The sequence below is a fragment of the Typopeltis vanoorti genome, chromosome 4, assembly GCF_054136105.1.
Source record: "Typopeltis vanoorti isolate ZY-2024b chromosome 4, IOZ_Tvanoo_1.0, whole genome shotgun sequence".
NCBI classification, from domain to species: Eukaryota; Metazoa; Arthropoda; class Arachnida; order Uropygi; family Thelyphonidae; genus Typopeltis; species Typopeltis vanoorti.
In genome coordinates this window covers 42,605,253-42,631,533 of record NC_143552.1, presented here as the reverse complement: position 1 = coordinate 42,631,533, position 26,281 = coordinate 42,605,253, and the positions used below count along the sequence as shown (strand labels likewise).

Here is a 26,281-nt window from a genome sequence, read left to right as displayed (position 1 = left end):
GCCACAAGTTTGGGACCTACAGTTTAGTTTTAAAATATGAAAAATGCATGTAGTACTATCATATTCTGTACACCCCTTGAGGATAAATGTCAGAAATTTGATGATGATGATGATATGAAAAATCTTTGCAACAAAGTGAATCATGTTATAAATGTAATCAAGTGCTAATATTGTGATCTTGTTTCAAGAGTAATCAGGGAAGAATAACAACATTATGAATAACCTGTTTAAAATCAAACTACTGAGTGTTTATCTCACACATATGGTATAATAAATTTTACACATTAATTCATTAATTCATACTGATTCAATGAGACATTCACACATTATTCTTAAGCAATGCACATTCTGAAATAAAAGTACAAAAAATTATATAAAAACCGAAAAAATTACTATACCTTCTGCTAACCTGGCACACAGACCAGCATAGAATGTTTTATTAAATTTCACATACGTATATTCCAGTAAATCATATTTATCACTGACCTACAAAAATAAAAGATTAATATTACTGTTATATGCAGCCTTTCATAATATGATCAGATTAAAAAACTATAGCTGAACTTCAAGAAAGTATTAATGTCTTAAAGCAAATGCACTTACCTACCAATGCAACAGTTTCCTACAACACAAACTTCCCATGCATACTTTTCCCCTGACAAGTAACAGCATCAAATTCTCAATTCATTACACTTTACTTTTCAGGTAATGAATTGAAAATTATTTGATACTTCACAAACTAATGTGACATGAACTGATACTGATTGGATAAACACAACCTTACTCTTGAACATGTTCAAGGTATCTGTATCTGGCTAATAATAGCACTCACCTATACAAGAATAGAAGTACAAATGGTCTAAGTGAAAAACCATTCCAGATGATTAGTAATAATGATATGCTCTAGTAGCCACTCCAAGTTTCTCTAGTCCTCATGAGCACATATTTTTGCTACCACAACATATTCTTCAAATCTTAATTGCAAAATATTTCCTGAATAACATGAATAGTAAAAAGTTATTCAATATTTTAAAATGACTGCATAGTAATAAATACAAATGTGATTAATTCTGCAATTGCAATGTTAATTATCAGCAATGAAGTTACAATGCAACCAACAAACTTTAGAACATTATCATATAATGTGCCTCTAAGTCAATGCAATTTGGCTTAGAGGTAATCCCCCCCCCCTAGACACATAGTGCCTATTCTGAAACAGGATAAGCACTGACAAGTGCCTTTGAAGCATCATTGAAGAATCATAACTTTTGGCAGCTCCAATCACTCATTGAGAGGAAAAAATTACTTGATTCTAGCAGAAGTTTCATGAATTGAAAACATGACCTGTTATCTATAATTGTTATACATATCTCTATCGTATCCTCTCCTCTGTCTGTTTATCAAACTTTTAAACCAAGATCCTTTAATGTCTCATAAGCAATTCTCATTCCACAAGCCACATATTATCTTGGTTACAGATCTCTGAACCTCCCCTGTTATGTCTTCATTCTCATGAAAGCAAGTAGAACACATCTGAGCATAATAATACAGGTACAGTTGTCAAAGCTTTGTTAAAAAAAAAAAAAAAAAGTTCCTTCATCACTTTAGCAGTGTAGCCCTAAATTTCAGTATCCTGTTCCTTATCATTCTTAGGCTTTTACACCAACTAATTGCTGCAATTTTCCTTCTCACTCCTGTATTAGTATCAATTTCCTGCATTATCTTTAACATATCCACCTCTATTCTTTCATTCAGTTTATCCAATAGCATCCATAATCTTATTGCTTCATACTGTAATGTACCCCCCCCCCTGCCAATGTGACTGTTTAATAAGTCTACTACTCTGTTGCAGTCTGATTCTGACTTCCATATATCATGGTTATTCTCCTACCCTACTTCAAACTGTTCATCACCCTTCATGTAATATTCTCTTCACAACATGATTATTATGCAGCTCCCACTTATGATTTTACTTGGTACTAGAGTTGCCATAGCATGTGGCAGGGAATTTGAGCTGTGCTGAAGAAAGTGCTTATTAATTAGTGAATAGTCTGTTTTTTTCCTACGTTTTTTGTAGTGCTAAGTTGTTTTCTGGAATACGAGTGTCCGCCAGTGGTTGTTTTTTGAAGTTAGTTGTCGCGATATTGTGTATTTTGGTTACCAAGAAGACGGGATCGGAATCGAATGCATAACGGTGAAAGACAAGACGAAGGATAAGTTTTCATTATTTAGTTATTTCATTTTATTTATTTATATCTAGTGTACTTAAATCTGTTTGAAATTGTTTGTACTTATTTAGCATTTATTTTTTTGACACTAATTAGCGACACTATTTTAAATGATGACAGCAGTTAAAATTACAAATGGCATATTGCCAAGTCCCCCCCCCCCCCATTTAAGGACTCCATTTTGCTCGATATCATACAGGATTTTGTAGCATGCAGGACTTGCAGAATGTATGCATCCCGGTGATTGTATATGTGGCAGGAGAAAGAAAGGGGGAAATGTATATGTGCAAAATGCAGGCAATGGGAGGAACTTGGTGATTTAGAAATGACCATAACTGACCTTGTTGAGTTAGAGATGGGAGATTCTCCACGTAGAGAGATGATGGGTATGATAGAGGGCGAGAGAAGTATGAATAAAATAATAAGAGTGGGGAGTATGGAAAGGTTGATGATTCTGAAGTTTTAGGAGATAGTCTCAATTGGAAGGATGAATGGCAAACAAGAATGGCTGGCTTACAGAAAGAGATAGATGAGCTGAAAGAGCAGGTGGAATGTCTGGGAAATGAGATGAGACGTGTGAAAGATGAAATTAAGCGAATGGAAGAGACGAAAGTAAGGCGAATCAGATGAGGAGAGAGGGTTATGGAAATGAGAGGAGAGAATAGGAACAATAGTAGAGGAGAGGGATTGAGAGAGAGAGTTATGGGAATGGTAAAAGAAGAGAGAATAGGAATAGTATAAGAGAGGGAATGAGAGAGAGTTGTATGAATGATAGAAGAGGTGAGAATAGGATAAATGGAAGATAGGGAATGAGTGTCAGATATAGGAATGATAGAAGAGGAAAGAATGGAAACAGCAGGAGAGAAGGAATGCAAGGGAGCACAGGGACTAGAGATAGAGTGATGTCAGGAAAGCAAGTAAGTAGGGGAGCACAGAGAGAAACTGTTACAAGAGTGAGTGAGTGAGGGATGTATGTGAGCAATCAAGGAATATGGTGGTAAGAGGTGTAATGTATGGGGACTCAATGATCCATGGTGTTCAAGATAGGATGCGTGAGGAGTGTTGGCCAGGAGGAACGATAGAAAGTGTGGCTCTGGCAATTAAGAGAGGTGAAAGGGTGGATGAGATGATTGTGATGGTGGGAACAAATGACTTGAGTGGTGGTGGTGTATATAGGGCAGCGAGAGATATAAGATTCTTGATTGAGGCTGTACGAAAGAAGACACAGAGAGGAAAAATAGCGTGTGTTGCCTAGGTATGATAATTATGTGGATGCTTGGAGTGCATTTGAGAGCAGAGAGGAATTGTATGCGAGAGACTGCCTGCATTTGAATGAGGAAGGACGTAGGCATCTGGAGAGATTGCTGTTCTGAACGAGTCAGTGTGTCCCAGTGTGGATGGTAGCAGGGGTGGGCTCTTGTGGGAATGAATACTTGGGAGAAGGGAGACGATGTCAGGTAACACTGAGCCCAGTGGAGTCTAGAGGGGGATAATGCTGGGTAGAAACAATGGCATTTTTATACTTTATACCAGGAGTATTCAGAATAAGGGAGAGGAATTGGTGGCACTGATAGCATCAGCCTGGACAAAGATTATTGGGATCACAGAGACGTGGTTGCCAGAAGAGGATATAATAACAGGAATAGAAGTTGCTGAGTACAGCATTTTTCGGCAGGATAGGAAGGGAAAGCGTGGTGGTGGAGTACTGCTTATGATACATGAAGACCTATGTCTTCTAAGAGTGGAGGCTTTGGAAGACTGTGACACTAATGATTTTGAAAGCATATGGTGTGAGGTGGAGGTGGGCAAGACAGGATATTTAGTGGGGTGTTGCTACAGACCAAGGAGCACAGAGGGTGGGGACCAGGAGATGTTGAGACAATTGAGTGTGGCAAGTGCAAGAAGAATGATTGTTATGGGAGATTTCAACTACAGCAGTATAGATTTGGGAAAGTAAGATGCATGTAGCAATAAGGGAATGAAATTTCTAGAATTCTTGAGGGAAAAATGTCTTAGGCAACATGTAACAGAGGGAACAAGAGGTTCAAGAGTTTTGGATTTGGTTATAGCATCAGAAGAACTGATAATAACTCAGATGACATCCCTCCCACCAGTTGGAGAGAGTGACCATATGGTTTTCACTTGGAAAATGAATAGACATGCAGGAGTATCAAAGCGACGGGAACATATGTGGAATTATAAAGCAGGTGATTATAATAGTCTTAGACGTCAACTTGGGGAAATTTCGTGGAGGGAGGAATTGGAAGGCCGGGGTATCATTAGAGCTTGGGAAATTGTGAAGGAATATTTGTTAGCAGCAATGGTAAGCAGTATTCCACGAGTGAAGAAGAGGACATAATTTGGAGTAAAGTGGATGACAAACAATATTAAACAGGAGCTACTTGCGAAAAAGAGGCTATGGAAGAGATATAAGGAGACAGGTGAAGAGAAGATGCATGAAGAATATGAGTGGGCCAGAAGAGTGACTAGTATGCAAGGAAGGCAAAACTGGAATATGAGAAAAGATTGGTCCTTAGATCCAAGGAAAATCCTAGGGAATTTTTTAGCTATATGGCCAGTAGGAAGAGAAATTACTATGGAAGAATGACATTGTGGGATAAAAATGGGAATAGAGTGACTGATGCAGAAGACAGTGGAATTGTTCAATGAACAGTTTGAATACCAGAGGGATAGAGCAGGTTCGAGATTTAGAGGTGCAGGAGGAGAGTGTGTTCCACATATTGAGTACTCTGGATGTTAGTAAAGCTGTGGGACTGGATGGTATTTCAACACGAGTTTTGAGAAAATGTGCTAAGGAACCGACAGTGCCCTTGACCTGCCTTTTCAATGAAAGTCTGGCTGCAGGAAAGGTGCTCATGGAATGGAAGGAAGGTAAGATAGCGCCATTACATAAGGGTGGTAACAGACTGGAAGTATCTAATTATAGGCCAGTCTGTGTGTCATCAGTAGTTAGTAAGATCTTGGAGAAAGTGGTGAGAGACCATATACAGCATTGGGCAGATGAGGGTAATGTTATCAGTGAGAGTCAACATAGATTTGTGAAGGGGCGCTCTTGTTTTACCAATATGCTAGCCTTTTATGATAAAGTTACAAGAGCATTAGATGAGGGAAAGTCATATACTGCCATTTTCCTAGACTTAGCAAAGGCATTTGACAGGTTGCTACATGATAGATGGGCAAGTGAATGGGGGTCGGTTTAATGCAGCAAAATGTAAAGTCTTGAGGTTTGGGACACATCGATGGGATGCTGCATACTCTATGGGAGGAGTTAAACTGGAGGAAGTAGAAGAGACAAGAGATTTGGGTTTGATGATTGATAGAAACCTGAAATTTAGGGGACATATTGCAAAGGTAGTGAAGGTAATGCAGAGGATTGCTGCAATAATGAGAAGGGCACTGACCTGCAGAGATAAAATGGTTATCATGCCGTTGTATAAGACTCTGATCAGACCACACTTAGACTATTGTTCTAAGATCTGGTCCCCAGGATTTGAAGGGGATAAATTAACTGCGGAAAGGGTACAAAGGCAGATAACAACGATGGTGTCGGGGCTGTACAATGTTAGTTATGAGGATCGGCTGAGGAAGTGTGGACTGCAGAGTTTGGTGGATAGAAGAAGGAGGGGGGTGATATGAGACTTTTAAACTGTTGAGAGGTGGTTACAGGGTTGACATGGGGGAGTTCTTTCGCTTGTTGAACAGTGGGAAGAAGTCATGACAAGGGGCCATCCCTGGAAGTTACGAAAGGAAACTGTGAGAAAGAGGGTGAGGAGTGGTTTCTTTGCATGGAGGGTGATTGAACCATGGAATGCATTGCCTGATGGAGTTGTGAGAGCGAGAACAGTCAATGCATTTAAGGAGTGGTATGATAGACTTTGTGTTTCTTAGGAGGGACCTCCCTCGATGAGTCTTGATAGACTTGTCTTTCTTATAAAGGATCTCCCACGATGAGTCTTTTGACTCCATGGAGGCCTGAATAATAATAATAATATTATTAAGTGACACCAGGGAGTCCAAAGACTCATCAAGGGAGAGTGTGCCAACAGCATCGAACAACTAACCATGCTCAAACTTGCTTAACTTTTTGCGTGAGCCATTAGTAGCAGAGACTCTACCAATTGACCAATCCATTTATCTCCCATGTGATTTATCACTAACTCCTAATAGACAGACTGTTATAACTTCTTTTAGATCTCTGTCCCTTGAGTGCTATCCATGCAATGTTACCTGCAATTTCTCATGCCAAGACAAAACTTCAGATACCTCCATAGATAATCATAATTACCTTCCTAGTAGTTCCACATTACCACTTTTTAAACAATGCTCCACATATTTAACACCTGCACAAATTCCCATTCTAGAACTGCATAATCATTCAACAATTTGAGACATAATGAACATCTTATTTATGGATACATAACTCAGACCTTCAAATCCAATTCTCTTACACAAGTCTCATCACATGTGGCCTTAATTAGCCATATCAATTCCTTTCCCTCTACGTATACATGCTTTTTCCTCCTTCTACTAGGTCCCAACAGTTGAAATCAACCAAAAGAATTATCCTTCTTGAGCCCATTTAAACTAAAATGTCTACAAGTTCAGTCCTCCTCTGAATTCTGTTTATAGCCATGCTGAAGTTATTTAGTCCTGTTAGCCTTCACCTCGCAAACAGCCTAAGAGTAAGATTCATACTACTGTCCTTATTTTACTGTTAAACCCAAATATTGTGTTGAGAAGCAAGTGATGAGCAAAAAAATCTGCTCTGTCACAAACTCTGACTCAACATCAGAATTCAAGATAAGCACCATCAATGTAAGAAGTAGCAGAAAATTAGAGAAATATCACATCAACATAAATCATGTAATCAAAAATGAAAGCAGGTGAAATTCCTTTTAAATAACAAATACAAGAATGTTATATTCAGGCAATGTTAAAGGAGTGGAAGGAGTAGCTATAGTATTCAATTAAACCATTCAAGTGTTAAATATACTATTTAATGTGAAGCACATGGGCAAACATCAAAATAGAAAAAACTAATATCTGCCTCTGGTCCCAAAGAAGATTCTACAAAGAAAAAAAAGTGGAGAAATTTTTGAATATTAAAGAAGGCAATAGACAAGGCGTTGTTTGAGAAAATTTGGAGAAAAAGGGCAATTATTACTTTTGATGGAAGTTTTTTCGCTTAGCTATGCTACCAATTATATATTTGGTTTAATCCTTTATCCAAGTGTAAGCAAACAAAGTTTGTGCCTGAAGTATTTTCAGGACTGGGGCAACTCGTGGCAAAGGTGGTATAACTTCTCATCATTTGCTTAATATCCCATGATACAAAGCACATCTTCTTGTGGACATGTATAATGCTATGCATTAAGGGAAGGATCACTACTCAGACTGGTTTCGACCTTTATGGAGGTCTCATCAGTGGGAGCCAGACCCAGAGGTGGTGATACTAAGGTGGAAGTAATGGAGAAGTCATATTTCCATATACCAGTTGCCAGAAGGTGTCATACCTTATTATTAAAATTCTCTGGATTAGAGATAAGTTGATGGAAGTTTTTTCACTTGGCTATGCTACCAATTATATATTTGGTTTAATCCTTTATCCAAGTATAAGCAAACAAACTTTGTGCTTGAAGTATTTTTACAACTGGGCTAACCTTGGCCAACAAGGCTAGCACCTGGTTGTTTGAGTAGCTAGCATATCCACTCTTCTGCCAGTAGGCTACATGTTTGAATCCCACAGTAGGCAAGGATATTTGTGATTGTCTTAAGGTGGAAGATGAACACTTCATCACCCAGTATGAGATCACTAGCCCTGCTTATTGGAGACCTGAAGTGGTTGAAAGGTTCATGTTAGCTCTCAAGAGTAAAATTTCCAAAGTATATAAAAAATAAATAAAACATACAAAAATAAAATAAAAAGAAAAATAATAATAAATATAAAAAGAAAAATAAATAAATAAAAAAGAAAAATAAAATAAATAAAAAATATAAAATTAGTAAAAATAGAAAACCCTTAGCCCACCTACAGTACTACTAATGCACTGTCAGTTTCCAACATTTTGCAGGTGGGAGTTGCAAAAAAAAAAAAAAATCTTTATTTACTATTGCCTGCCTGAGTAGCATCACATCAAACGATGGGATATTCCCTTCAAATCATTCCTGACCTTAATGATGTATAGTCTATCCATCTCCTCATCTGTCACCAGCTTCATATTATTATTATTATCCAGGCCTCCATGGAGTCAAAAGACTCATCGTAGGAGGTTGCTTTTAGGAAATACAAAGTCTATCATATCATTCCTTGAAACCATTAACCGTCCCCACTCCAACCACTCTCTCAGGCAATGCATTCCAAGGTTCAACCACCCTCCCCCCCATTTGTCCATCCCCATTTGTTTATTTTCTGTTGCATATTCAAATTATAACAAACTATTTCTTTGATCTGCATGATATAGTGCAAGCTGACAAGTTAGGTGACTTGTGTATGATCTGTATGAAGACTAGTGACTCACCCTGGAAAATCAGTTCAAATGTATTCGTATATCAGGTTTTGCTTTAAATGAATTTAACCTTTAGATCCAAATGGCCATCATTAAGTGCATTCTAACTTTACCCCAACCATAAAAATAACCACTTCTTAACCTTTTATAAACTCTCTCTCTCTCTCTGTGCACAGTTTCCAAGATCACTGTGTCTTCTTCATGCTGTCCTAAACAAAATCCCGAATAGCTAGCTTTCTACAGATAGTGTTTTCTATGAACCACTATTTTTTTTTAGTGTGTAAAATAAAAAATAAAAAAATCAGACTAGGCACAACAATTCAGCAGATGCTAATGCTACATATATTTCCTTCTCTGTATCAATTGTTCTCTCATTAAAGCCAAAATATTCTGAAATCATTTAAACCTATTTAAGTGATTTCAGAATTCAGATTATAGGGCTTCTACACTTCAATTCTCCCCTTTCCCATTAAATTATTATCATCAGACCTCGATGAAATCAAAGATTCATTAAATCTTTGTCACATTCTCATCACCAGTCTCTCAGGAAATGTATTTCAATCATTCACTACTCTCCACGCAAAAAACTTACTTCTCATTCCCTTGCTCATACCCTCCTTTTACAGCTTCCAGGAGCAACCTCTTGTTCTCTCCTCCATCTCCCACCAATCTATGAAAAACGTCTTCCACATTAATCTAATAAAAACACCTCAGCAACTTATATGTGGCAGATATTGACACTCCTTCTGCAAATTGCATTTTCTCAACCTTTCTTCATAATTAGTATTTCGGAGACTAGAAACCTCTTAGTCAATCATCTCTGGACTCTTTCCAATATATATCCTTTTGAAAATCAGGTGAACAAACTGTGCATAAATAATCCATGTGCAGAATGATGAAAGTCTTATATAATGAAACCATAATCTCTTTATTTCTACAAATCAGTGTCCTTTGCATCATTGACTGAATCAGTTGTGCTGTCCTCACAATTTTAGCAATGCATCATCTAAATTTTAGGTCCTTATCCCTCATCACCACCAGATCTCTTATTTCCTATACTATTTCCAATTATGCACTTTACATTACATCTTTGTTTTCCAAATTTCAAAATGTTGCACTTTAACTCCACTCCTATGCCCATTCACTCGGTCTATTCAAGTACCCTTGTGAAACCAAAAGATCTGCTCTACTCCTCATAATTCTTCCCAACTTTGCATCATCTGAAAACAATTGAATATCCCCATTCAAACTTTTCCCAATATCATTAGCATATAAGTGGAAGAGCAATCACCCCAAAACAGAACCAAATTGTTCATAAATATTTTATTTTTTATTAATTAATTTTTATTTTTGAATGAAACTATACCTGGCCTAGTTCTTTGGAACTTTAATAGTGTTGTCTCCTGTGCACTCAGCTGCGACTGATACAAATGAAGTATGGCTTGTTTAATATTTTGAATGTTTTAAACAATTATTTTACTTCCTTCCTGAATGATGCTCATGTGTTCAATGTGCAAAATATATAGGAGTTATTAATAAATTCTAATTTTTCTTATATGTGTTAAACTATTTTTTAAAGTATCATCATGTCTCATTTATTCAAACAATTTTTGATTCCAGGCTGGCAATATGGTTGTAGTCAATGCAACCATATTGCCAGCCTGTTTGGCCGAGTGGTTAGCATATCTGCTCTCTAGCCAAAAGGCTGCGGGTTCAAATCCTACCAGGGGCATGGATGTTTGTGATTGTCTGTGGAAATACTAGTAGTGGTGGTGGTGATGGGCAGTAGATGCCGTTGGTGTAGTTGGCAGATTTGAGTGGTGGAGACAGTTGTAGAGTAGGTGCCCTCTACTTGATGAGTCTTTGGACTCCCTGGAGGTTTCATGTAATAATAATAATAATAAATTATGTTCCCCTCATTTCTGATTATGTTGGCATTTGTATCTAAACAATATACATAAGTTTCTGGGTCAATAACAAGTGACATCTCCATACATTCTCCCAGCCATTCTTGATTTTACTTCAAATGTTCACCACCAGCATCTCATTCCTTTCTTGTCTCCTCACATCCACTTCCTCTTCTAGCATTGACCACCTTTCTCATGTTGTGTCTCCCATCCATCCTGTTTCCCACTATTGGTGTTTATATTATTATACACTATTATTTTTGCATGCTCCACACTCTTGCTACTCAAGTCTCTATTCATAAGCATCTTCAATCATCCCTCTTTCCTTAATCTTCCACAATGCTTCTTACTTGCTCAGATCCATTCTCCACATTCCTTACTCTCCCTTCTAACTGCAGCTTCTCCAGATGATTCATACCAAAGCATTCAGATGCAACCACACTTAGACTGTTGTTCCCAGATTTGGTCCCCAGGATTTGAAGGGGATAAATTAACTGTGGAAAGGGTACAAAGACGGATGACAAAGATGGTTTCAGGACTGTACAATTTTGGTTATCAGAATCAGCTGAGGAATGTGGACTGCAGAGTTTGGTGGATAGAAGAAGGAGAGGTGATATGATTGAGACTTTTAAACTGTTGAGAGGTGATTACAGGGTTGACACTGGGGAGTTCTTTTGCTTGGTTGAACAGCAGGAAGGAGTGATGACAAGAGGCCATCCCTGGAAGTTACAAAAGGAAACTGTGAGCAAGAGGGTGAGGAGTGGTTTCTTTGCATGGAGGGTGGTTGAACTGTGGAATGCATTGCCTGATGGAGTGGTGAGAGCGAGAATGGTCAATGAGTTTAAGAAGTGGTATGATAGACTTTGTGTTTCTTAGGGGGGGGGACCTCCCCCTCGATGAGTCTTGACAGACTTTATGTTCTTAAGAAGGACCTCCCCCTCGATGAGTCTTGACAGACTTTATGTTCTTAAGAAGGACCTCCCATGATGAGTCTTTTGACTCCATGGAGGCCTGAATAATAATAATTGTTTTTCCCAATTGTCCCACACCTTCACAAACTGCACTCCTTTCTCTTCACAAATGACAAAAACCATCCATGATTTTTGCTCTTCACCTCAATTCACCATTATCATACCTGGACAATACACTGCCTGTCTTTCATGCCACACTATTATCTTTTATTCTTCTCAACAATTTCCTGATATCCATTCTTACATTCTCCTTGTTTCCAACTAAGTCACTCGTTCCTACTACCAACACCAACTCTTTTGCTCACTCACACCTCATAACCAATGCCTTAATCACTCTGCTCATTCTACCTTCAGAAAAACCTTGTGCATCATTTCATTCCCCCCCACTTTAATTAAAAAAAATAAAAATAAATCAGCTAACACCTTTTATTCTCTTATAGGGAGTAGGCGAGGCCTTTATACCCTATCTAGCTTTTGGAGACTGAGTGGGCAGTGAACTGTCCTTTTAATAATAGTCAAGTCATTAAAAAATAATTTAAATGAAGAGCCAATACATGTGCTTACAAAATTCTTAAAAAATGAACCACAACACAAACCATTAATAATTAGTAAATTTGCACAGCCAAGTCCTAATTTTTATATCCTATTCATTTTTTAAACAAATAAATGCTTGGCTTATTTTTGCAAATGCCACTAAAAACTGGGTATGAAACATTTGAAAATGCTTAATAGACAATGGCTTTTTGCCTTAGTAAGTCCTTTAGGAATAAAAATTAGGGAAACTTAGCTGTATAGATATTAAAATATCTCAATAATTAAAATTATTCTGCTTTGAGACTATTCAGATGGGCATCCACAGGATATTAAGTTGTGCATTTCTGAATTAAACACAATCCATAGATTACATTTTTTTTCTGTGCATACAGTATAGCAGTTGAAATACAATCACCAATAAATAAATATTTTATATATGAATGTGTAAAACTAATAACATTTCTTTAAACGTTATTTTTGTTTCCTTCCTAGAAAAGTGACTTATACCTTAGAAAATATTTGTCAACACCCATGCGTAGCCATAGCCAACCACTGTATGTACACTATAATACAAAATATATGAAAAATGTTAATATAAGGTGTGTGTGTGTGTGTGTGTGGTGGTGGTGGTGGTGGGAGGGAACTGATTGAAACTTAAATCACAGATATAACTGCATGCTTATATGCAGTTATATATGCTAATTTTCACTAATGAAATTAATTCAGGTTTCCATATGAGCTGTGAGCCAAAATGTAAAACAAATACACACAGAAATCAAAAAAGGACTAGGACACACAATATCAAATAAATTCAAAGCTTAACATTAATTACATCTATGCAAACCAGAAGTAAACTTTACAGTCATGTTGCAAAATTCATGAAGACCTAGAATCTAGACATTCAATATATATTTATATATAAATCACATCTTTATTTACTGTTGTGTAAAAAAGAGCTCACAAGTGGTTATAATGCATTTACCTGAAACTTACAGTCAAGACATTCATACATTTTACACAGTTGAGTGAAGGTCAAAGTACACACAATATATATATATATATATATATATTGTTATAACATCCCAGATAGCCATGCTGCAGTTATTCAATATTGGCGTTCACGTGAACCTGCACGAACAATTGCAATAAACAATGGCACACCAGTTGGAACAACTTGAAAAAATACAACGTTTTTATGTATCGATTATGTGAGGCAATTTGTACCTGTAATTTCCAGTTTGTTTAGATAATTCAATGTTTATTAGTATTCCTTTATAAATACCTGAAGAAGGCTGCTATATGCCGAAACTAGTAGTATTTATCATTAAAATCTTTATATGTTATCTCAGTTTTATCATCATCATCATCAAATTCCTGCCATGTACCCTCAAGGGGTGTACAGGATATGACAGTACTACATGAAAAAATTACATCATTACTAACTTCCTATCTACAATTTTCCTCCAAATCAGTCTGTTACTTGTCAAGACTTCAACATTATCAGATCTTATATTTCTATCGTCTAAGGCACTTTGTACCATATCAATCCACCTATATCTTGGTCTTCCTCTGGGTCGTTTTCCTGCCAACATGGCAGAGAACACTTGTTTTGCTAATCTTTCCTCTCCCATTCTATTTAAGTGACCATACCATCTGAGATTAGCTCTGCTAATGCATTCCTGGATGCTGACAATGTCAAGTTCTTTCCTAATATCCTCATTTTTAATATGATATTGCCATTGATGCCATCTGTTCATGCCTCTAATCTTTCTCAGGACTCTCATATCTGCGGTCTCTAGTCTTTGGTCAAGTGTTTTACTTCTAACCCAGCTTTCAGATCCATAAGTTAAAATTGGTTTGAACACAGTCTTGTATACAGCTAATTTAGTGTTCTGACTAATTTCTCTCTTATTCCATATGAATTTAGTCAATTGACTTCCCACCATACCAGCTTTGCTGATTCTGTTGTCTATTTCTATATTTAGTTTACCATCTTCAGTAAAAATTGTGCCTAAGTAGCTGAAATGTTTTACTTGTTCCACAGGTTCTCCATTCACAACACAGTTGACATTTTCAATGATTCTGCCTATTTTCATTGTCTTTGTCTTTTTATTGCTGACCTTCATACCATATATATTACAACAGCTATTCAATTTAGTCAGAGAATCTTGCAGACTTGTAGCGGATTTATTTAGAAGTATAACATCATCTGCATAAAGCAAAGAGCTGACATTAACATCTCCAATTTTGATATCAGGTTTAATACCACATTCCTTCATAATGTGATCCATATAGATAATGAATAACAGAGGGGATAATGTACATCCTTGTCTCACACCAGATTTAACATTAAACCATCTTCCTGTACTTCCTTCAATTCTAACTGCTGACTCACAACTCAAATAAAGACTAAGTATTGCTTGATATAATGCCCCATTGACACCATATAACTGCAGCGTATTGAATAGCTTCTCTCTTGGCACCTTGTCATATGCCTTTTCCAAATCAGCAAAACTTAAATACAGATCTTTGTTATATTCCCATGCTTTCTCGACTCTTTGTCATAAAGTGAAGATCTGATCCTGACAGCCTCTATTTGGCCTGAATCCAGCTTGTTCTTCACCAAGCTTTTCTTCCACAATTCTTCTCAACCATTTCTCAAGTATACTTGCATAGATCTTGCCAGGAACACTCAGTAGGGAAATACCTCTGTAATTCTCACATTCAGTTTTATTTCCCTTTTTATATATGGGTACTATGAGAGCTCTACTCCAATCATCGGGAATTCGTCCCTCTGTCCAGGCTTTCTGAACTATGCAGTGCAGCCACTGTAAGACTCTTATACCACCATACTTCAGCGTTTCTGGTCGAATATCATCTACTCCTGCTGCCTTTCCACATTTCAAGCCTTTGATGGCTTTTTCTACTTCAAGTATGGATATGTATTCCTGACTGCATGCCTGGTCAGTGTTTTTTTATCACTGTGCTGTCATCACTGCTTGTTTCATTTAGCAGTTTTTCAAAGTAATTACTCCATACTTCAAGGATATCTTTTTCTCCTGTTTTCATTTCACCTTTATCATCTCTAATTTCTTTTACAGCACTCTTTCCTCCATTCCTAAGCTTCTTCAACAACCTCCAGAATATTTTGCCACCTTCTTGATATTTATTTTCTATATTCTTGCCAAAGTCCTCCCATGACTTTTGTTTAGCTAGTTTTACACACTGTTTAGCTTTCTTACATTTGTCTCTGTATTCTGTAAGAGTAAAAGCTGACTTATTTGCCAGGAACTTTTGATATGCTTTCTTCTTTTCCTTCACTGCCTCTTTAACTTCCTGTGTCCACCAGGGAGTTCTGATTTTTTTATCCTTGCACACAACCTCACCACATGCCTCTCTGGCAGAATCAATCAATGTTTCCTTCAGAGTTTGCCACTGAATCTCCAAGGTTTGATTCCTGTTCTCAAACTCTTTCATTTTCTTTTCAATAATATTTCTGTATTTTAGTCTACAGTTCACATCTGAGAGCTGCTCAACTTTTATTCGCTTTAAAACTTTCTTACATGTTATTCTTTTCAATATGAAATTCAATTTTATCCTGCTCAAGACTAAATAGTGATCACTTCCAATTTCAAATCCTCTGTACACTCTGGTGTCCTGCACCAGGGAGAGAACATCACTATCAACAATAACATAGTCAATGAGACTTGTCTTATTCCTAGCCTCTTCTCTCCATGTGAATTTGTGCACATTTTTATGTTGGAACATGGTGTTAGTAATAACCAGTCCATGTCCTGAGCAGAAATCCAACAGATATTTGCCATTATTATTAGCTTTGCTCTTTTCTCCAAATTTTCCCAAAATATTTTTGTATGTATCACAATCATTTCCTACTCTACTATTTAGATCCCCAACAAGGACCAACTTTTCCTTTTTCATTGTGTCAGTTGCTTTTTCTAAAGCCTCAAAAAATTCCTCCACTTCTACCTTAGTAGAACCTTCTGTGGGACCATAGGCACAAATACGTCTCATTGTCCGGTTCCCCATTCTCATATTTGCCCACATTACTCTACTTGAGACTGACTGCCATTCAAGAAGATTAGCCTCGTATTTTGTGTTGAATACTATGGCTACTCCTTCTTTTCCTTGATTGTCATTGCCTGAATATAACATTTTGTATTTATTGCTCAGAAAGATCTCACCAGTTTTGGTCTTTTTTGTTTCAGTCACCCCTATTATGTCGATCTGGTACTTATCTAATTCCTCAGCTAGCTCCATTTCTTTGCCATTCAGGCTTCTTACGTTGATAGTACCGATCTTTAACTCTGGTGATGTTGAGTTGGGGTTTGTTTTCAGATTTGTTCCAGTAGCTGACTTTTCGCTGTTCGCCCTGGTTCCCTGGCGAAAACAACGGGGGCCTTGTTTAACCGGGCAATGCCCCAGCCGGCATGAAATTTTGTCATGTTGTACCATCATTTTTTATTTTGGTTTAACCAATAAGAATACAATTTGGTCGGCTAAATCCCAAATTGCCAGCCCATCCTCGTTCGTTCAGTATCAAAGTAGATACCCAACAGGGTGCACCACGAGAAGGTGAGGATTGGACATTAGGTGAGAAGCCCTGGTCGGTTCTCCGCATTCCTTTAAAGGCTATGTGGAGGTCTCCTCTCAGTTATACAGCTTTGACCCTATAGTCATTAAATCTATATTTTTTTCAAATGTACAACAACCGAGTAAAAGCTGATCACCACATATATATATATATATACATATACATATATACATATATATATATATATATAATTACCTACAAATTATTAAATAATCTCATCAGATTACTATTGTATTGTAAATTCACTTTGCAAAAATAAGCCATTAAAACCAGCATCAAACTATGCATTCTTAAAAAGCAAAGCTGTAGTTTCTTAATTCAAGTTTCTCAAACTATTAATGAACTGCTATATATTTTCTCTTTTTTTTTTCTTTATAAAGAATCAAAAGAATGGAATATATTTATGCAAGTTTCTAATACTGAAATATGATCACTCAAACATTAAGTAAAACATGATTTTTTGTTGCTATTAAAATAATTGCAGGAACAACCATTAAGTACAAGTGACTTATTTTAAATCTAATATAAGAAGTAAAATGCAATCCAATATTACATCATCTCTTGCCTAATCTTCAACTCTACCTTCAATCTTCATCACTTTTTGCTCTCATTCATTTTCCCTATGCGGCACACAAATTTTTTTTGCCATCAGAGTGCAATTATGTTACTGTTAAGCATTCTGATTTTCAATGTCAGTCTTGCACACTTTCTTTGCCATTAGTTTTTGTATGCTTTCTTAACAGTTGCATACTCTTTCTCACAGTCTGTTTTGCTTCAAACACACCTCATGGTTCATCAGTATGTCACACTTCCTCATCTCTTTTCTCAACCTTTTCACATACATTGTAATATCTCTCCAAGCATATAAATATATATATTATACTTATGACACAAATACCATTATTGAAAAATTCATGCTATTCACTTTGTCACACTTGGGGTCAAACAAGTGGTCACACTTGGATGTTGCCTAAGAGTGTAACTAGTAAAGATGTGCAGATTAGGTTCCTTATTTGGAGAATGGTGAATGATTGGAATAGACTGCCAGAGGTAGTTGTGAGCACACCAACAGTGAATAAGTTTAAGGAGATGTATGTTAGGTATTGTGTGAATAATGGGTAGTGTGGGTCTCCTGTGATGAGTTTTTTGACTATGGAGATCCCCATCTAAATAATAATACTCTATCATATTGATGGTACTGGATTATAGGAAACTGATGAGACTAGGGATCTGGGAGTGATGGTGGATAGAGATCTGAAGTTCAGAGGACAGATTTCAAAGGCAAGCAAAATAACTCAGAATATTACTTGGATATTTATATTGACAAGTAAAGAGGGAGGTTATTATCTCTCTCTCTGATTCAATGATTCGGCCACATCTTGACTACTGTGTACAGATTTGGTCACTTGGGTTTCTTGTAGATCAGTAGGTGAGGGGAGAGGAGACATGATAGAAACTTAAATTATATAAGAAGGGATTCTATGAGATTGACACAAAAGAAAGTTTTCAATATATGAGTATTAGAGTGAGAACAGGAGCCCTCTGCAAGTTGTGTAAAAGTGTTGTTAGTAAGGGTATGGACTAGGTTCTTTGCTTGGATAGTAGTGAATGAGTGGAATGAATTCACTGGCAAAGAAAAGTTGTGAGTACCCTAAGAGTGAATAAGTTTACACTGTGAATAATAGTTAGCATGGGCCTACCATGATGAGTCTTTTGACTCTATGGAGATACCTGTAAAATAATATTTAGTTCACTATGAAGATTTCTGGTAAGCGACATTAATTCATGCTAAGGTTATATTTTAAAATGTAAGCATTAATCGAGAAGTTTCATTTTTATAATTTCACACTTTTTCTCTTTTTCTAAGCTTTTCTTTAACTGGTTCCATTAGTCTAGATCTGATAAAGGCACGAACTACGAGGCACCACTGTATTTTAAATACAAATTTTTACGGGAAAAATTAAAATACAACTGTAACAAACACTGTGAATGACAGCCTGAAGTATAAAGCTTTTTATTTGGGATGAATAAATACAATGAAAGATTCATGTGTATAGAATACATCCAACCCATAACTCAACTCCTGCTATACATGCTTTAACATTTCAGAAGTAAGTGCAGCTACATGTCTTTTTCTGATTTTTATCTTTTAACTTAGTGGTTGTGAGGTAGCACTATTAGCAATGCTACTTTATTAAGGAATTATTATAGTAAGGCAATGGTTTCTCATTGTCTTCCATGTCCAAGAGATGAAAAACCTGAGTTTCCAGGAGGGGGGGGGGGAACCCTTCATTTTCACGAGACAGACTAACTCACCTTTGATTGAGCCCTGATAGATTCTTTGTGTCACAGACAGGATTCAAATCCAGGTCTTTCCAACTTTAATGGCTTCATCAAAACCAACTGAGCTATGGAGAGTCTTTACATAAGCTCATTAAAAAAAAAAATGTAAGAGTGTAAGGCTGGTATTACAAGGTGACCATAATATTGGTCCTTGTCAATGAACTAACCATTCAGGAAACAGGGATTCCAAGTTATAATATGGGCATCTCCAGAACAATCAAAGGAGGCCATACTAACCATTATTTACATAATACCTATCAGATCCCATCTTAAACTCTTCATCACTGAAAAAAAAATGTATTTTTTTTTTTTTCAAAGTAAACCTGGCAATCAATACCACTAATTCAAAACCTTCCAGGTAAAAAAATCAAGTCTTCACTCCCTTACTAACTACTCTTATGCAACCTCCAGGGGTGATTGCTTGTTTATTCTCTACTTGTCATTTATTGAAAATTTTCTTCTGCATCAATCTTATAAAACTCCCTTTAGTAACTTATGTTTCCATCATATCCTCTCTTTTCTGTCTATCAACTAAACCTTGTAGCCAACAAACCTTTAATCTATCCTCATAGGGAACATTGCATGTGACTATCTTGGTTACCTGCCCATAGATCCTCTTTGCTACCAAATCATTCCCAAGAAACCAGGTAATCAAAACCTGTGCAAAGTAGTCAAAATGCGGCTGCATCAAAGCCTTCTTCTAACAGCGATACCATATTTACTTGAATATAATTCGCCCTCACATATATCTCGCACCCGTGATTTTACTTTATGAAAAAAGAAATGAAAAAGTTTTGCATTTACCTCGCATGTGAAAAAAATTTAAAACTTTAAGAAATAGATAGTGAATGTTGTTACAGCAGTTTCAGATATTTTAGAATTCGGTTGAAGAGAATCAGCATTTCAACTCAACAATCATTGGCTGTAAGATTTTGAGGATAAAGTGGTGGGTTTTCATGTGATTAACTTAGGAAGAGCAATAACTATATGTTATCACAAATAGCCTATACTGATCAAGCATCCCCTCAATTTTGAAATGCTGCACCAAACAACAACAAAAAAATGGTGAAAAACAGTGCGATAACGCGTGCAACTGGAAGTGAAAAATCTCGATGCACTGGCAATTATTGTATATAGAAGAAAGTTGCATCCTTGTGAAATATTCAAAAGGAAAACAATGTCAAAGGGGAAATTCTCTCCCCCATTCGGAATTCATGTAAGCGTTCAAGAAAAAGGGTGGATGGACACTACAATGGTCGAAGATTGGATCAGAACAGTTTGGGACAAACAGCCAGGGGCCTTATTTTGATGCCAGGCTCCTCTCATGTGGGATAGTATCTGCAGACGCTCAGGACCTGAAATATAAAAACTTTTGGATGCGAAGACCAATGTGGCCATTACATTCTTGGTGGTCTTACACCTTGTCTACAGCTTTTGGATGTATCAGTTAACAAACCATTCAACAACTACGTACAAAAATTCTACATGGAGTGGATGGCAGCCAGTGGTTACAACTTGACTCTGGCAAGAGACCATCATTATACTGTTGTCCAACTGGATTTTGAGAGGCTTGAGACATGATTTTGCCAGAAATAATTGCCAAGAGTTTTTAAAAATTGGCAACAGCTAAATAACGTTGACAATTAAAATTTAAATTCACTCATTTTATAAATAATGTGAGTAATTATAATGAATGCTGAGGATTTAGTTATAAACATCAGTTAAGTTTTTTCCTGAAAAACTTTACTTTCCGAAAATCCCGGCATATATCTTACACCATGATTTTTTTAACTTTAATGGGGAAATGAGTTATATTCAAGTAAATACTGTAATAGCCTTCCTATCTCTACATGTCTATATGTTCTTTAACATTTAAGTGATCCTCTGTTTGGGGACATTTTAGAGGACACATAGCAAAAGTGACTAAAGCAGTTCATCAGATCACTTGGTTACTGAAGAATACTCTGATAAGCAAAGACAACAGGTTATTGTTCCTCTTTATCAAGCCTTGAGATGCTCTGGAGAGGATCCAGAGACAAGTGGCCAAGATGGTAGCAGGTCTATGGAATGAACCTTATGAAAACAGGTTGAAGATTTGTGGGTTACAGAAAATGGTTGATAGGCGGAACGTATGTGACATACAAATTACTGAAGGGCTTTTACAAGATTAATTCAGAAGAAATTTTTCAGAACAGATCTGGTAGTGGGAAAACTAAGGACCATCTATAGAAACTGAGTAAGGGTATAGTTAGCAAAGGAGCTAGAACTAGGATTTTTGTTTGGAGAGTAGTGAATAGGTTGCCAGAATTCTGCTGTGGGTGCCATGACTGTAAATGAGTTCAAAGTAAAGTATAATAAATACTTAACAAATGTTGAATAGTTCTTGACATGATGTTTAGGGCCTTCCTCGATGAGTCTAAGGACTCCTTGGAGGCCTTAGACTCATCGAGTGAGTCTAATAAGAGAGACCCATAATAATAATTTCCAGAATATAAGCACAACCCCTCAAGCTATGAAAGGGTATTTTCTAACGTATCCAAAAGATTGGCAGATTTTTGGGTCTCATGTGTATTCTTGTTACGCAGAAATCACTGATTCAAATTTTGCATACCACAAGTGTGCAAAATATAATCAGTATCTGAGCTTTTTTTGAAATGTCACAATCCCAGTGTGTACTAATTATAACAGAATAGGTGAATTATCCTAAGCTAGATAGCTAAACAATCCACATTCAGATTTGTAGAATGTCTGCATTTAAATAGCAGCATTATTTTGTCTGTATTTCCATCCATCAGTTGCTGCAGAATGCTTTATAAACTTATCTTCCAACTCCCTCCACCAATGTGTGTGTGTGTGTGTTTTCAACAGTATACTATTAAGAACTGAAAAGTTATTACAGATAATTCTGAAGTGATTAATGCAAATAAACCCTGCTAGAATGCTCAGATGAATAGAAGTATTGATTCAGTGTTTGTTTCTGGTTAAGATTTTATTCTAACTAGAGGAAATGGGATGAAAGTATATTACCAGGAGACAAAGGATGTAAGAGATCTGTATTTGATTGTGGATAAAGAGTTGAAGTTTATAGGACTACAGAATGCTGCAACTACAATTGGTATACCAAGTAATTATAAGAAGTTAATGTGCCAATGTACAATATTGATTACGCCACTGGAGAAGGTTTTATAGAAAAGTAACTAAACATTGAGAATGTGAACTGGTGGCTCAGAGGACAGATTGAAAGAGTTTGAATCAGAGAACTTGGTGGGTGGGGGAGATGTCATATGGTTGAGACTTATCAGATGGACACAGAGGAGTTATTTCAGAAGGAAGGTAGTGAGAGGAGAATGAAAGAGCCTTCCTTGAAACTACAACTCGTGACCAAATATGGTGTGAGATAGAGGTGAATGGAATCAAATACTTGGTGGGATGTTATAGACCAGGTAATGTGGATGGTGGTGATAATGAAATGTACAATCAAATTAGCCAAGTAAATAAGAAAAGGGTGATCATTATGGCAATATAGATTGGAATGATGAGATAGCAACTGGAAGTAAAGAAAATGAGTTTCTTGAGTTTTTGAGGGATAACTACCTCAGGCAGTATGTAACAGAGGGCACACGAGGATTGAGGCTCTTGGATTTGGTCATCTCATCAGAGGATGTAATTATAAATGAGGTGTCAAATCATCCACCAATTGGTGAGAGTGACCATGAGGTGATTACCTGGGTGTTTGCCAGCAGGGTGAGGACCTCTGTGAGAAAAGTGTATATGCGAAACTACAAGGGGGAGGGTGATTATGAAGAGCTCAGCAGACAGCTTGCAGGTGTAGCATGGAATGAGGAGTTAGCTGGAAAAGAGATCAATGGGGGGATTTTCAAAAACTGTTTAGTAGATGCAATGTCTAAATGTATTCCAAGGGTGAGAAGGTTAAATAAGGTGGGTGCGAGATGGATGAAATAAGAGATTAAGCATGCGATACAGAGAAAAAGGGCATTGCGGAGGCAGCATAAGAGAAGTGGAAATAACCAATTCCATGAGGTCTATAAAGACCAAGCAAGGAGGGTGACTTGGTTGGTGAGGGTATCTAAAGAGAGGTATGAACAGCAGTTGGCTAATGAAGCCAAAACGAATCCTAAGGAGTTCTTTTGATATGTAGCCAGCAAAAAAAGAAAGAATGATTATGGAAGGATGACATTGATTGGAGAAAATGGTATAAAGACAGCTGATGCAGAAGGTGTGGTGGAGATACTTAACAAGCAGTTCATAAAGATCTTTCAATCTTGTGAATGTGACTTCATAGAGGGATTGAGAGCAGTTGATGATGGGGGAGGAGAGACTGACTGTAGGTGAGCAAGAGGTGTATGGGGGGAGTTGAGTAAACTAGATGTTAATAAGGCTGTGAGACTTGATAATATATCACCACGTATTCTGAAGGAATGTGCCAGGGAGTTGACACCTGCCTTGACATATTTTTTTAACATGAGTCTTGCACTCGATCAAGTTCCTAAGGAGTGGAAGGAGGGCAAGATTGTGCCACTTCATAAAGGAAGTGATCGAACTCAAGCATCAAACTATAGGCCTATCTGTGTGTCAGGTGTTGTGGTTAAGTTGTTGGAGAACCTTGTGAGAACTAGGATCCAGAGTTGGGTTGATAACAATGGTATTACCTTTGATGGACAACATAGATTTTCTAAAGGAAGGTCATGTTTTAGTAATCTACTTACTTATTACTATAAAGTGACTGCTTCCTTGGACATAGGAAAAGGATACATAGTGATATATTTGGATTTTGCAAAGGCTTTTGATGGAGTACCTCATGATAGGCTGACAGTCAAACTAGAGCAGATGGGGTTAGATATTAGATTGGTGCATTGGATTGGAGACTGGCTATCTGATAGGTATCAACAAGTTGTGTATGGGGGAGCGATATCCAGGAAAAGGAAAGTCACTAGTGGAGTGCCTCAGGGGTATGTTTTAGGTCCATTACTGTTTAACTTGTATATTAATGATTTTGGCGAAGATTTGGATGGAGATATTCAGTTGTTTGCAGATGATGCAAAGTTGGGACGAACCATGAAGTGTAGTGAAGATCTTGTGGCTTTATAGAAAGACATGAATAGATTGAGTGATTGGGCACAGAAATAAGGATGCAAGTTCAATGTTGCAAAATGTAAGGTTTTAAAATTTGGAAAACAATGATGGGGTGCAGAATTTATGCTTGGTGAGAATATATTGTTGGAGGTAGAGGAAATAAGAGATCTGGGGGTGATAGTGGATAAGGATCTAAAATTTAGGGGACACATCGTTAAAATTCAGAAGTGTAGTGAAGATCTTGTGGCTTTATAGAAAGACATGAACAGATTGAGTGATTGGGCACAGAAATAAGGATGCAAGTTCAATGTTGCAAAATGTAAGGTTTTAAAATTTGGAAAACAATGATGGGGTGCAGAATTTATGCTTGGTGAGAATATATTGTTGGAGGTAGAGGAAATAAGAGATCTGGGGGTGATAGTGGATAAGGATCTAAAATTTAGGGGACACATCGTTAAAATTGTGAATACAACACAAAGGCTTCTGGAAATGATGCAGATGACACTGACCTGTAGAAGTAGGGAGATTCTTGTTCTGTTGTATAAGGCTTTGATTAGGCCACACATGGACTATTGTGCCCAGATTTGGTCACCGGGTTTTCAGAAGAATGAAGAGATGTTGGAAAGGGTCCAAAGGAGCCTGACTAACACAGTTTCTTACCTCGGGCATGTCGAGTGTGAGGAAAGATGGAGAAGATATATTTTGCAAAGTCTGGTAGACAGGAGAAAGAGGGGAGATATGATAGAGACCTATAAGTTGGTAAAGGGTTGTTATAGGATCAATGCTGGAGAAGTTTTACAGAGAATAGTGGGAGATATGGGAGAACCAGAGGTCATCCCTGGAAACTGTATAAAGAGGGTGTGAGAGGCAGTTTTTTTCCGTGCAGAGTTGTGAATGATTGGAATGCCTTACCTGAGAATGTGGTGTCTGCAAAGAGTTTGAATGTGTTTAAAACACGGTATGATGAGCTGTGTGTGTGATAAAAGGACCTCCCAGATGAGTCTTTGACTCCATGAGGTCTGGGGTGGTAATAATAAAGGTAGAAGTAAATTTTGTCTAGAGAGTGGTGAAAATAGAGAATGTATTTTTTTTTTTTTTTTTGAGGTGCTCATGAATGCATTATGAATTCTGATTTCCTGGTATCTAGAACATATATCATTAGCATTTTGAATGCAACAGTGACAACAAAAATATTGTGTTCTGTCTCCTTCTCCCAGTCTTCAGACTTACACACTTGCAATGAATGTGCCTAACGAATTTGACATTCTATTAATACGTTATTGCAATACAGATATACAAAAATCCACTACTAATTGTCATTAGATCTTTTATATTAAACAGCAGTGAAAATGCTAATACTTTTTTTTTTTTTAAATTTACCTTGAAATAGTCTAGAACAACTTCTTTTAATCGTTTGATGCTGTATGGCATTTCTTTGAAACTGTCCTCCGAATCAAAAATACTTTTTACTGCCTTTAATGCTATCCAGATGGCTAAATGAAACATGTGAAACAACAGGTATGAATTACTGAGTAGAAAACTATGTTTCTAACTAACAGCTATTTTTTTCCTGAACTTTAGTGCAAAGTTTAAGTATTACTTACATAAATTTTTCTACACCAGAAAAAATATGCAGCAGTTCAATAAGTGATACTCAGCACAAGTACAGAACTATAAACCCAAAGCAGAATGCTTTTCATGGGACCATTTTTTGTTTACTGGTACCAATTTTTTGTTCATAGAGCATACTAATATAAAAATAAAAAGTTTTTATTTTTTTATGGTGTTAATGACTTCACATCACTTGCCTTAGTTTCCCATAATGCAAAGCACATATCCTTCTAGACATGTATAATGTTATGCATTATGGGAAGGGTCACTACCCAGATCGGTTTCGACCTTTATTCATATCTCATCAGTGGGAGCCAGATCCAGAAGTGATACCAAGGTTGAAGTAATGCACAAGTCATATTTCTATATACGAGAAGCAAAGGGTGTCGCACTTTATTACTAAAACACTCTGGATTGATGAGACCTGAATAAAGGTCAAAATCGGTAGTGTGCC

The 26,281-nt window shown here is 36.9% G+C and overlaps 1 protein-coding gene across 4 annotated transcripts in view; it reads right to left on the bottom strand.

The window, feature by feature from the left end:
- The window catches only part of LOC150107258 (N-acetyl-D-glucosamine kinase-like), a 235,193-nt gene that overhangs the window by 86,121 nt on the left and 122,791 nt on the right, over window positions 1-26,281 (bottom strand). For all 4 annotated transcript variants that reach the window (XM_090391104.1, XM_090391107.1, XM_090391105.1 and 1 more), the window contains 2 exons: window positions 25,597-25,709; window positions 399-486 (listed from right to left, as the gene is read on the bottom strand). In XM_090391104.1, the coding sequence (XP_090247230.1) occupies window positions 399-486; window positions 25,597-25,709 (201 nt within the window). The remainder of the gene's footprint in view (window positions 1-398; window positions 487-25,596; window positions 25,710-26,281) is intronic.